This window comes from Balaenoptera ricei, chromosome 2, assembly GCF_028023285.1.
Source record: "Balaenoptera ricei isolate mBalRic1 chromosome 2, mBalRic1.hap2, whole genome shotgun sequence".
Classification (NCBI taxonomy): Eukaryota; Metazoa; Chordata; class Mammalia; order Artiodactyla; family Balaenopteridae; genus Balaenoptera; species Balaenoptera ricei.
In genome coordinates this window covers 101,344,876-101,358,235 of record NC_082640.1, presented here as the reverse complement: position 1 = coordinate 101,358,235, position 13,360 = coordinate 101,344,876, and the positions used below count along the sequence as shown (strand labels likewise).

Below are 13,360 nucleotides of genomic sequence, written 5' to 3'. Positions count from 1 at the left end.
CCCACTCTCCCTATCCCACCCCTCTAGGTGGTCACAAAGCACCGAGCTGCTCTCCCTGTGCTAAGCAGCTGCTTCCCACTAGCTATTTTACATTTGGTAGTATATATAAGTCCATATCACTCTCTCACTGCATCTCAGCTTACCCTTCCCCGTCCCCATGTCCTCAAGTCCATTCTCTACATCTGCATTCTTTATTCCTGTCCTGCCCCTAGGTTCTTCATAACCATTTTTTTTTTTTTTTTTTAGTTTCCATATATATGTGTTAGCATACGGTATTTTTCTCTTTCTGGTTTACTTCACTCTGTATGACAGACTCTGGGTCCATCCACCTCACTACAAATAACTCAATTTCGTTTCTTTTTATGGCTGAGTAATATTCCATTGTATATATGTACCACATCTTCTTTATCCATTCATCCGATGATGGACACTTTGGTTGCTTCCATGTCCTGGCTATTGTAAATAGAGCTGCAATGAACATTTTGGTACATGACTCTTTTTGAATTATGGTTTTCTCAGGGTATATGCCCAGTAGTGGGATTGCTGGGTCGTATGGTGGTTCTATTTTTAGTTTTTTAAGGAACCTCCATACTGTTTTCCATAGTGGCTGTATCAATTTACATTCCCACCAACAGTGCAAGAGGGTTCCCTTTTCTCCACACCCTCTCCAGCATTTATTGTTTGTAGATTTTTTGATGATGGACATTCTGACTGGTGTGAGGTGATACCTCATTGTAGTTTTGATTTGCATTTCTCTAATGATTAGTGATGTTGAGCATTCTTTCATGTGTTTGTTGGCAATCTGTATATCTTCTTTGGAGAAATGTCTATTTAGGTCTTCTGCCCAGTTTTGGATTGGGTTGTTTGTTTTCTTGATATTGAGCTGCATGAGCTGCTTCTATATTTTGGAGATTAATCCTTTGTCAGTTGCTTCATTTGCAAATACTTTCTCCCATTCTGAGGGTTGTCTTTTTGTCTTGTTTATGGTTTCCTTTGCTGTGCAAAAGCTTTTACGTTTCATTAGGTCCCATTTGTTTATTTTTGTTTTTATTTCCATTTCTCTAGGAGATGGGTCAAAAAGGATCTCACTGTAATTTATGTCATAGAGTGTTCTGCCTTTGTTTTCCTCTAAGAGTTTGATAGTGTCTGGCCTTACATTTAGGTCTTTAATCCATTTTGAGTTTATTTTTGTGTATGGTGTTAGGGAGTCTTCTAATTTCTTTCTTTTACATGTAGCTATCCAGTTTTCCCTGCACCGCTTATTGAAGAGGCTGTCTTTTCTCCATTGTATATTCTTGCCTCCTTTATCAAAAATAAGGTGACCGTATGTGCGTGGGTTTATCTCTGGGCTTTCTCTCCTGTTCCATTGATCTATATTTCTGTTTTTGTGCCAGTACCATACTGTCTTGATTACTGTAGCTTTTTTGTATAGTCCGAAGTCCGGGAGCCTGATTCCTCCACCTCCATTTTTCTTTCTCAAGATTGCTTTGGCTATTTGGGGTCTTTTGTGTTTCCATACAAATTGTGAAATTTTTTGTTCTAGTTCTGTGAAAAATGCCAGTGGTAGTTTGATAAGGATTGAACTGAATCTGTAGATTGCTTTGGGTAGTATAGTCATTTTCATGATGTTGATTCTTCCAATCCAGGAACATGGTATACCTCTCCATCTGTTTGTATCGTCTTTAATTTCTTTCATCAGTGTCTTATAGTTTTCTGCATACAGGTCTTTTGTCTCCTTAGGCAGGTTTATTCCTAGGTATTTTATTCTTTTTGTTGCAATGGTAAATGGGGGTGTTTCCTTAATTTCACTTTCAGATTTTTCATCATTAGTGTTTAGGAATTCAAGAGATTTCTGTGCATTAATTTTGTATCCTGCTACTTTATCAAATTCATTGATTAGCTCTAGTAGTTTTCTGGTAGCGTCTTTAGGATTCTCTATGTATAGTATCATGTCATCTGCAAACAGTGACAGCTTTACTTCTTCTTTTCCGATTTGGATCCCTTTTATTTCTTTTTCTTCTCTGATTGCTGTGGCTAAAACTTCCAAAACTATGTTGAATAATAGTGGTGAGAGTGGGCAACCTTGTCTTATTCTTGATCTTAGTGGAAATGGTTTCAGTTTTTCACCATTGAGGACAATGTTGGCTGTCGGTTTGTCATATATGGCCTTTATTATGTTGAGGTAAGTTCCCTCTATGCCTACTTTCTGGAGGGTTTTTATCGTAAATGGGTGTTGAATTTTGTTGAAAGCCTTTTCTGCATCTATTGAGATGATCATATGGTTTTTATCCTTCAATTTGTTAATATGGTGTATCACATTGATTGATTTGCGTATATTGAAGAATCCTTGCATTCCTGGGATAAACCCCACTTGATCATGGTGTATGATCCTTTAAATGTGCTGTTGGATTCTGTTTGCTAGTAGTTTGTTGAGGATTTTTGCATCTGTGTTCATCAGTGATATTGGCCTGTAGTTTTCTTTCTTTGTGACATCTTTGTCTGGTTTTGGTATCAGGGTGATGGTGGCCTCGTAGAATGAGTTGGGGAGTGTTCGTCCCTCTGCAATATTTTGGAAGAGTTTGAGAAGGATAGGTGTTAGCTCTTCTCTAAATGTTTGATAGAATTCGCCTGTGAAGCCATCTGGTCCTGGGCTTTTGTTTGTTGGAAGGTTTTAAATCACAGTTTCAATTACAGGGCTTATGATTGGTCTGTTTATATTTTCTGTTTCTTCCTGATTGAGTCTCAGAGGGTTGGGCTTTTCTAAGAATTTGTCCATTTCTTCCACGTTGTCCATTATATTGGCATATAGTTGCTTGTCGTAATCTCTCATGGTCCTTTGTATTTCTGCAGTGTCAGTTGTTGCTTCTCCTTTTTCATTTCTAATTCTATTGATTTGAGTCTTCTCCCTTTTTTTCTTGATGAGTCTGGCTAATGGTTTATCAATTTTGTTTATCTTCTCAAATAACCAGCTTTTAGTTTTATTGATCTTTGCTATTGTTTCCTTCATTTCTTTTTTATTTATTTCTGATCTAATCTTTATGATTTCTTTCCTTCTGCTAACTTAGGGGGTTTTTTTATTCTTCTTTCTTTAATTGATCTAGGTGTAAGGTTAAGTTGTTTATTTGAGATTTTTCTTGTTTCTTGAGGTAGGATTGAATTGCTATAAACTTACCTCTTAGAACTGCTTTTGCTGCATCCCATAGGTTTTGGGTTGTTGTGTTTTCATTGTCATTTGTTTTCTAGGTGTTTTTAAATTTCCTCTTTGATTTCTTCAGTAATCTCTTGGTTATTTAGCAGTGTATTGTGTAGCCTCCATGTGTGTGTATTTTTTACAGATTTTTTCCTGTAATTGATATCTAGTCTCATAGTGTTGTGGTCAGAAAAGATACTTGATACGATTTCAATTTTCTTAAATTTACCAAGGCTTGATTTGTGACCCAAGATATGACCTATCCTGGAGAATGTTCCATGAGCACTTGAGAAGAAAGTGTATTCTGTTGTTTTTGGATGGAATGTCCTATAAATATTAATTAAGTCCATCTTGTTTAATGTATCATTTAAAGCTTGTGTTTCCTTATTTATTTTCATTTTGGATGATCTTTCCATTGGTGAAAGTGGGGTGTTAAAGTCCCCTAGTATGATTGTATTACTGTTGAGTTCCCCTTTTATGGCTGTTAGCATTTGCCTTATGTATTGAGGTGCTCCTATGTTGGGTACAAAAATATTTACAGTTGTTATAGCTTCTTCTTGGATTGATCCCTTGATCAGTATGTAGTGTCCTTCTTTGTCTCTTGTAATAGTCTTTATTTTAAAGTCTATTTTGTCTGATAAGAGAATTGCTACTCTAGCTTTCTTTTGATTTCCATTTGCATGGAGTATCTTTTTCCATCCCCTCACTTTCTGTCTGTATGTGTCCCTAGGTCTGAAGTGGGTTCTTGTAGACAGCATATGTACGGGTCTTGTTTTTGTATCCATTCAGCCAGTCTGCTCCAGGTTGGAGCATTGAATCTTACATTTAAGGTAGTTATCCATATGTATGTTCCTATTACCATTTTCTTAATTGTTTTGGGTTTGTTATTGTAAGTCTTTTCCTTCTCTTGTGTTTCCTGCCAAGAGAAGTTCCTTTAGCATTTGTTGTAGAGCCGGTTTGGTGGTGCTGAATTCTCTTAGGTTTTGCTTGTCTGTAAAGGTTTTCATTTCTCTGTCAAATCTGAATGATATCCTCGCTGGGTAGGGTAATCTTGCTTGTAGGTTTTTCCCTTTCATCAGTTTAAATATGTCCTGCCACTTCCTTCTGGCTTGCAGAGTTTCTGCTGAAAGATCAGCTGTTAACCTTATGGGGATTCCCTTGTATGTTATTTGTTGTTTTTCCCTTGCTGCTTTTAATATTTTTTCTTTGTATTCAATTTTTGTTTGATTAATGTGTGTCTTGGCATGTTTCTCCTTGGATTTATCCTGTATGGGACTCTCTGCGCTTCCTGGACTTGATTGATTATTTCCTCTCCCATATTAGGGAAGTTTTCAACTATAATCTCTTCAAATATTTTCTCAGTCCCTTTCTTTTTCTCTTCTTCTTCTGGGACCCCTATAATTCGAATGTTGGTGCGTTTAATGTTGTCCCAGAGGTCTCTGAGATTGTCCTCAATTCTTTTCATTCTTTTTTCTTTATTCTGCTCTGCAGTGGTTATTTCCACTCTTTTATCTTCCAGGTCACTTATCTGTTCTTCTGCCTCAGTTATTCTGCTGTTGATTCCTTCTAGAGAATTTTTGATTTCATTTATTGTGTTTATCATTGTTTGTTTGCTTTTTAGTTCTTCTAGGTCCTTGTTAAACGTTTCTTTTATTTTCTCCATTCTACTTCCAAGACTTTGGATCATATTTACTATCATTACTCTGAATTCTTTTTCAGGTAGACTGCCTATTTCCTCTTCATTTGTTTGGCCTGGTGGGGTTTTACGTTGCTTTCATCTGCTGTGTATTTCTCTGTCTTCCCATTTTGCTTAACTTACTGTGTTTGGGATCTCCTTTTCGCAGGCTGCAGGTTCGTAGTTACCGTTGTTTTTGGTGTCTGCCCCCGGTGGCCAAGGTTGGTTCAGTGGGTTGTGTAGGCTTCCTGGTGGAGGGGACTAGTGCCTGTGTTCTGGTGGATGAGGCTGGATCTTGTCTTTCTGGTGTGCAAGACCACGTCCAGTGGTGTGTTTTGGGGTGTCTGTGACCTTATTATGATTTTAGGCAGCCTCTCTGCTAATGGGTGGGGTTGTGTTCTTGTCTTGTTAGTTGTTTGGCATAGGGTGTCCAGCACCGTAGCTTGCTGGTCGTTGAGTAGAGCTCGGTCTTAGCATTGAGATGGAGATCTCTGGGAGAGCTTTTGCCATTTGATATTACATGGAGCTGGGAGGTCTCTGGTGGACCAATGTCCTGAGCTCGGATCTCCCACCTCAGAGGCATAGGCTTGATACCCAGCTGGAGCACCAAGACCCTGTTAGCCACATGGCTCAGAAGAAAAGCGAGAAAAAAATGAAAGAAAGAAAGAAAAAATAAATAAATGAAATAAATTTCTTAAAATAAAAGGTAAAAAATAATTATTGAAAATAAAAAAATGAAAACGTAATTAAAAAAAAAAAGAAAGAAGAGAGCAACCAAACCAAAAAACAAATCCACAAATGATAGCAAGCGCTAAAAACTATACTTAAAAAAAAAAACAAAAACGGACAGACAGAACACTAGGACAAATGGTAAAAGCCAAGCTATACAGACAAAATCACACAAAGAAGTATACACGTACACACTCACAAAAAGAGAAAAAGGAAAAAAAACTATATATATATATATATATATATATATATATATATATATATATATAAAAGGAGGAAGAGAGCAACCAAATTAATAAACAAATCTACTGATGACAATTAACTCTAAATACTAAACTAAGATAAACATAAAACCAGAAAGAAATTAGATGCAGAAAGCAAACCCTAAGTCTACAGTTGCTCCCAAAATCCACTGCCTCAATTTTGGGTTGATTCATTGTCTATTCAGGTATTCCACAGATACAGGGTACATCAAGTTGTGGAGATTTAATCCACTGCTCCTGAGGCTGCTGGGAGAAATTTCCCTTTCTCTTCTTTGTTCGCACAGCTCCTGTGGTCCATCTTTGGATTTGGCCCTGCCTCTGCGTGTAGGTCGCCTGAGGGCGTCTGTTCTTCACTCAGACAGGATGGGGTTAAAGTAGCAGCTGGTTAGGGGGCTCTGGCTCACTCAGGCCGGGGGGAGGGAGGGGTACAGAATGCGCGGTGAGCCTGCGGTGGCAGAAGCCAGCGTGTCATTGCAACAGCATGAGGCATGCTGTGTGTTCTCCCAGGAAGTTGTCCCTGTGTCACGGGACCCTGGCAGTGGCGGGCTGCACAGGTTCCTGGGAGGGGAGGTGTGGATAGTGACCTGGGCTTGCACACAGGCTTCTTGGTGGCTGCGGCAGCAGCCTTAGAGTTTCATGCCCGTCTCTGTTGACCACGCTGATAGGCGTGGCTGTGCCCGTCTCTGGAGCTCGTTTAAGCGGTGTTCTGAATCCCCTCTCCTCGCACCCCAAAACAGTGGTCTCTTGCCTCTAGGCAGGTCCAGACTTTTTCCTGGACTCCCTCCCGGCTAGCTGTGGCACACTAGCCCCCTTCAGGCTGTGTTCACACAGCCAACCCCAGTCTTCTCCCTGGGATCTGACCTCCGAAGCCGGAGCCTCATCTCCCAGTCCCCACCCACCCCAATGAGTGAGCATAGAAGCCTCTCAGGCTGGTGAGTGCTTGTTGTCACCCATCCTCTGTGCGGAAATCTCTCTGCTTTGCCCTTCCTAGTGTGTGGAAACTTTTCCTCCTTCACAGCTCCCTCCCAGAGGTGCAGGTCCTGTCCCTATTCTTTTGTCTCTGTTTTTCTTTTTTCTGTTGCTGTACCCAGGTACGTGGGGAGTTTCTTGCCTTTTTGGAAGTCTGAGGTCTTCTGGCAAGGTTCAGTAAGTATTCTGTAGGAGTTGTTCCACATGTAGATGTATTTCTGATGTATTTGTGGGGAGGAAGGTGATCTCCATGTCTTACTTCTCTGCCATCTTGAAGGTCTCCTCTAAGTTGTCTTTTTACTGTTGAATTGTAAGAGTCCTTTATATATTCTGGACACTAGGTCCTTATTAGATATATTATTTGCAAATATTTTCTCTCATTCTGGGACTTTCTTTTCACTTTCTTGATAATGTCCTTTGACGTACAGATGTTTTAAATTTAAATTTCATTTAAAAATTTTAATTAGAGTTCAGTTTATTTTTTCTTTTGTTGCTGGTGCTTTGGTGTCATATCTAAGAAACCATTGCCTAATCCAGGGTTATGAAGACTTACACCTATATTTCCTTCTGAGAATTTTATAGCTTTAGCTGTTAAATTTAGGTCTTTGATCTATTTTGAGTTAATTTTTATATATGATATGAGATGGGGTCCAAATTCATACTTTTGCATGTGGATATCTTTTTGTCCTAGAACCGTTTGTTGTCAAGACTCTTCTTTCACGTTGAATGGTCTGGACTTCCTTATTGAAAACAAATTCACCATAGGTATATAGGTTTATTTCTAGACTCAATTTTATTCAGTTGATCTATCTGCCTATCCTTATGCCAGTTCCACACTGTTTTAACTACTGTAGCTTTGTAGTTAAGTTTTGAAATCAGGAAGTTGTGAGTCTTATAACTTGGTTCTTCTTTTTCGAGATTGTTTGGCCATTCTGGGTCCCTTGCATTGCCATATGAATTTTAGGATCAGCTTATCCATTTCTGCAAAAATGACATTTAGAATTTTGACAGAGATTGCACTGAATCTGTAGGTCAATTCGGGGAGTGTTGCCGTTTTAACAATATTAAGTTTTTCAATCTATGAACATGAGATGTCTTTCCGTTTACTTAGATATTCTTTAATTTCCTTCAGTATTTTGTAATTTTCTGTGTACAAGCCTTGCATTTCTTTGGTTAAATTTGTGTCAAAGTATATTTTTCTTTTTGATGCTATTATGAATGGTATTGTTTTCTTAATTTCATTTTCTGACTGTTCATTGATAATGTATAGAAATACAACTTATTTTTGTATATTGATCTTGTATCTTACAACTTTGCTGAAGTCACTTATTCTAATTTTTTTGTGTGGATTCTTTAGGATTTTCTACGTATAAGATTATGTCATTGGCAATAAAGATAGTTATATTTCTTCCTTTCCAATCTGGATGTCTTTTATTTCCTTTTTTGTCTAATTGTCCTGGCTAGAACTTCCAGTACAATTTTTAACAGAAGTGGCGAGAGCAGACATATTTATCTTGTTCCGAAGTTTAGGGGAAAAGCTTTCAGTTTTTCACCATTAAGTATGATGTTAGCTGAGAAATGTATATTTTTTAAAAATTTTATTTCAAAGTGATTACAGATTCATAGCAATTTGCAAAAGTAGTACAGAGAGGCCTCCTGTATTCTTCACCCAGTTTTTCCCAATGAGTACATCTTGTTTGTTTTTTGATTGAACTGGGCCCTTGGCAGTGAGAGTGCAGAGTCCTAACCAGTTGGCCACCAGGGAACTCCCTCAATGAGTACATCTTAAATAACTACATTGCAATATCACAACGAGGAAATTCATATTGGTATAAGGTGTGTGTATAGTTCTGTATCATTTTATCACATGTATAGATTCATGTAGCCACCACCACAATCATGATACAGAACTATTCTATCTCTACAAAGATCTCTGTTAGGCTACCCCTTTGTAGTTATGCCCACTGCCCTCCCTCTCACCGTCCTTAACCCCTGGCAACCACTAATTTGTTTTCCTTCTCTACAGTTTTGTCATTTTGAGAATCTTATATATGTCTTCATACAGTTTGTAAATTTTTGGTATTAAGCATATTTTTAATTCAAGTTATTTTCCTCCTTTTGTTTTCTTAAAGATAGCATTTCTTTTCCTGTTTTATAGCTGCAGTAACTTCTCAAGTGCCAAGATAATGGAATTAAAAAGATTTCTATTTCCTATAGTATATTTACTTTGAGAGCCCACTTTGTCTGATATTCTTTGCTCAGTGTTTGATGTTGCAAGTTTTTGAGGGGTGGGTAATGGATGAGAATAGTTTGAATTACACATACCTCAAAAAAATGTCTGATGATTTTTCTTAATTTTCTTAATTTTTCCTGTGGTAAGTAGAATCATTTAAATTTGTTTCTTTGATCTCCAAATGCAGCATTTTGAAATAGATTCTTAGGAAGTTCTTGATGATGATGGTGGTGATGTTTTTCTCTGAGAAGCAATTTTAAAGGCAATGACAAAATAGCCATACACCTTTGCTACCACTGTTATTTTATGTGTGTGAGAGAAAAATCTTTATTTTGGTCAAATTGATGCATGTACATACGTGTTTACATCATATAATTCCACGTGTGTGTGTATATGTATCTTACATAGAGATAATTCCATATGTACACACATGTATACACAGGAACAAATCAAAACAGCCAACAATTTTCTGTCACATCCCTCTCTATTTGTGGTTGCTGCTCAACAGACAAATTGCACTTTAAGCCATTTTAGCTTTTTTTCCCCACATTATCTATTGACTTACTATGGAATATGAAGTTTACACATGTGTGCTGTCCCCTTCTCCCCCAACCCCATGTTTTCCCTTCCCAGATCCTTATTACATATAGTCCAAGCTTTACCTGAGTTGCAAAATTTCTCTCAATGTAAATCAGAGAATTCTAATGGCTTCATGTGTATATATATATTTTATTCATGAAATATTTTCTGGGGCCCTCCATCTTCCTACTTCTTTCTGGACTGTTTTACTCTTTCTTGGCCTTCTTTTTACTGTTTTCCTTTAAATTTCTTTTATCTTTTATCTGTCCTATGTTGGAACTTCTGTAGCCTGGATCCTGTCTTTCTCTTTCTTGGTTTATTCTCTCATTTTGATGAAGTGCAACTTATAGTAACTTCCTGAAAACAGGTGTATGAGAGATAGTTTGCATGTCTGAAAAAGTCTTTATGCTTTTTATTTGATTGCTGGCTTAACTGGATTTAGAACTGTAAGTTGAAAATAATTTAATTTTTCCTTATCATTTTTAACACGTTCTTTCATTGTTTTCTAGCTTCCTCGATATTGAGAAGTTAGTATCATTCTGATTCTTGGTTCTTTGTGGTCTATTTTTCCCTCTGCAAGCTTTTGGGATCTTCTCTTAACTCACCTGTCTCAGGAACTGAGAAATTTTGTGATGATATGCCTAGGCTTGAGTCTTTTTTCATTCATTGTGTTGCATACACGCCAGGCCCTTTTAATCTTGTAACTCATTTCTTTGGTTTTGAGAAACTTTCTTGTATTATTTCTCTAATGATTTTCTCTCCTCAATTTTCTCTGCTCCTTTTTTCCCCCTACAACTATTAGTTGGATATTGGACCTCCAAGATTTTCTAGTTCAAAGTTGTCTTTTTTGCCCATGTGTTTCTCTTTCTTTGTTCTCTTTTCTGAATTTCTTTAACCATTTCAATGAATTTAAAAATTTCTGTTATTGAGTTTTTTCTTGTTTTGTTTAATAAAAAGATAACTTTGAGAAATAGTACAATTAACGGCCAGTAGGAAGTAATGTGCTATTAGGTTACACTACCTGACTTCTGACATCAGATCACTTGTTATTTAATTGGGAAGCCATACATATATTCTGTGATTATCCTAAACTCAGGCTCTTTATCTCAATATTCAATGCAGCAAAGATTATGTGCTGTTTGGTAAGATAACATAAAATAATTAGAGTAGGTGCAATTCAAATAAAAATATACATGCAGAGAATGCAACAACTAGTTTTGTGAGGCACTTTTGCTATGGATTATGTAAAGTAACAGAATCTTTTTGGTGTAATTTCATAGGATGATTTTTCAGGATTGTCACCATACGAAAAGAAGAGACTGAAGAACATATCAGAAAATGCAAACTTTTTTGCTTCTCTTCAGTTGTCTGAGGTTTGTGTGGAGTTTCTAATTAAAACTGAGATACTATTCCTCTTGCCAGTAGGTTGATAAAATACTCATAGTATCAGGTTTCATAGTGTCAAATGAGGGAGGGTAAAACTAGGAGCAAGATTTTCACTTAATAGAAAGAGGTTACCATATTTTATTGATTCCAAGACATTTTTTTGAAATTGGCATATTAAAACTATAACTGGCAGCTTCCCCTCACGCCTTTTTTGGTGGTACATAAAATAATGGTGTCTTACGAATAGTTGTCTTGGATTCAAAGAAACAGGGTATGTTCCAAGAGGTTGCTTTAACTAAAGGTTAAAGGTGAAGTGGGAGGGATGGGTTAAGGGATGTGTGGTAGAGGAGAGAGAGGACGGCTTTTTTTTTTTTAAACTTTAAGAATAGATGCAAGGAACTTTCCTGGAGGTCCCATGGTTAAGATTCCGAGCTTCCATTGCAGGGGGTGCAGGTTCAATCCCTGGTCAGGGAACTAAGATCCCTCATGCAGTGTGGCAAGGCCAAAAAAAAAAAAAAGAATAGATGGGAATATGCTTTGTATAGGAAACTTTAAGGATAAGTGGCCAGAAGTATGGTAATGTTTTATAATCATTATTACTAAAGGTATAATTTACACTGAAGGTCTTCACACTGGGGTAAAATTTCTATGTGTGAGAGAATAGCTGTTTAGGAGGGTGATGTTTTCCCCCAAAATACATTAAATCCTTGGCTTTATTAAATAACTGTTTGGTTTCTCTGAATACCAGATTCCTAAATATTCAGTGTGTATTTGCATCTTGAGGGGAGGGAGGGCGAGTTAATATAAGGGACTAAATTGTTGAGTCACTAACAGTTGAAAATTCATAAGAAATTTAAACAAAAGTATCTCTGATTTTGATTTTAGTTAACAGAAATTCTGATTTGATTTGTGGAAGTATAACCTGTAACTTTTCTGGAAAACACCAAAGTAGGATTGCCTGTAGTAGAATTTAAACTTTTAAATTTGTAATAGTATATTTGATAAATGTTTAATGTTTAATCATGTAAACTTGTTAGCAACCTGGTCCAAGGTATCAGAATGTCAGTACATTAGATAGTATTATATACTTGTCTTTATTATTGATAGTGTATTTGTCTCATGTCTACTAGAAGAACAGGTATCATATCTCAAGGTTCTTTAGTTCCTATATAGATCTTGGTTTAGTGTGGATACAGTAGCAGATACTTAATATTTTAGAAGGAAAGCTATGTAGTTATAAGATAGTGTTTTTTTACATGTGTATGTTTTGTGTATTTTGCAGTCAGCTGCAAGGCTCCGTGAAATGATAAAGAAGAGACAGCCTCCTGAATCCAAAAGGTAAAAGATTTGGTTTACATTTCCTGTACCATAATATATTGCTGAGTTGTTTTATAATTTGAAAAACTGGTTCAACATAGTAAAATAAATAGCAGATCAGAAACTCTGTAATTTAATGTAATTTAATCTTAATCCTTTATAGGAACTCTGAGGGAATGCTACCTTTTAATAACTCTAAAGTTCTCATCTTCATTAAAGGACTATACAGGAAATAGAATCTTGAGAGCTGAATTTTGTTTGTATTTATTATTGCTGCTAATGGAGAGAAATCTTTATTACCACTAAATTGTTCTTATTTTTGTCTGAGAAACTGTTCTTAAGGATTCTTCTACTTTATTTTTCTGGCTGTCTTTTTGCTTCTCAATTTGTTTTTTCTTTCCCATTCCTAGAATAAAGGAAGGAAATGAGCATTTGTTGCACATCTATGAAATACAGTGCAGTGACCTAAAATTTTTATACTGCATTATCTCATTTATTTCTGGCAAAAATTTTGTGGGATAGAAAACAGGCTCAAAGAGGTAAAGTACTGATAATTTGCTCAAGGTCAAAGTAGTTCTTAAGTGGAAGCTTCAGGATTTGAACTCCAGGATTCTTTAGGTTTCTCTCCTCTTCATTTTAGCAGGGCTTATGTATAAGTGAAGAAACTGAAAATCTTGGCATCAGTAGACCATTTTTTTAGTGCTAGATGCTAATGAAATGTAGCATCATTTAATTGGTATGATTCTCATACAGGTCAGCTAGCTTGAGAAAAGCTAAACCTTTAATTATGACCAGGTATCTGCGAGTGTGAAAAATTATTACAGGAGGAACATCATTAACACTGGAAGATAATAGCACCGGTTCTGTTGTCAATTCGTCATTAGCTTATATTTGCATATTTTTTATTAGCAAAGATTAATGTTTTTTTCCTCACCTAAGTCACAGAATTTCAGCACTTAGTAGTTGTATAAGTATTAGTATCCAGTAGATAGAGCAGAAGTTATATAATATAGAGGAAA

The 13,360-nt window shown here is 36.6% G+C and overlaps 1 protein-coding gene across 7 annotated transcripts in view; it reads left to right on the top strand.

The window, feature by feature from the left end:
• Positions 1-13,360, top strand: part of WDR76 (WD repeat domain 76) — a 67,213-nt gene that overhangs the window by 7,155 nt on the left and 46,698 nt on the right. For all 7 annotated transcript variants that reach the window (XM_059913415.1, XM_059913414.1, XM_059913413.1 and 4 more), the window contains 2 exons: positions 10,919-11,011; positions 12,307-12,362. In XM_059913415.1, coding sequence (XP_059769398.1) covers positions 10,919-11,011; positions 12,307-12,362 — 149 coding nt within the window. The remainder of the gene's footprint in view (positions 1-10,918; positions 11,012-12,306; positions 12,363-13,360) is intronic.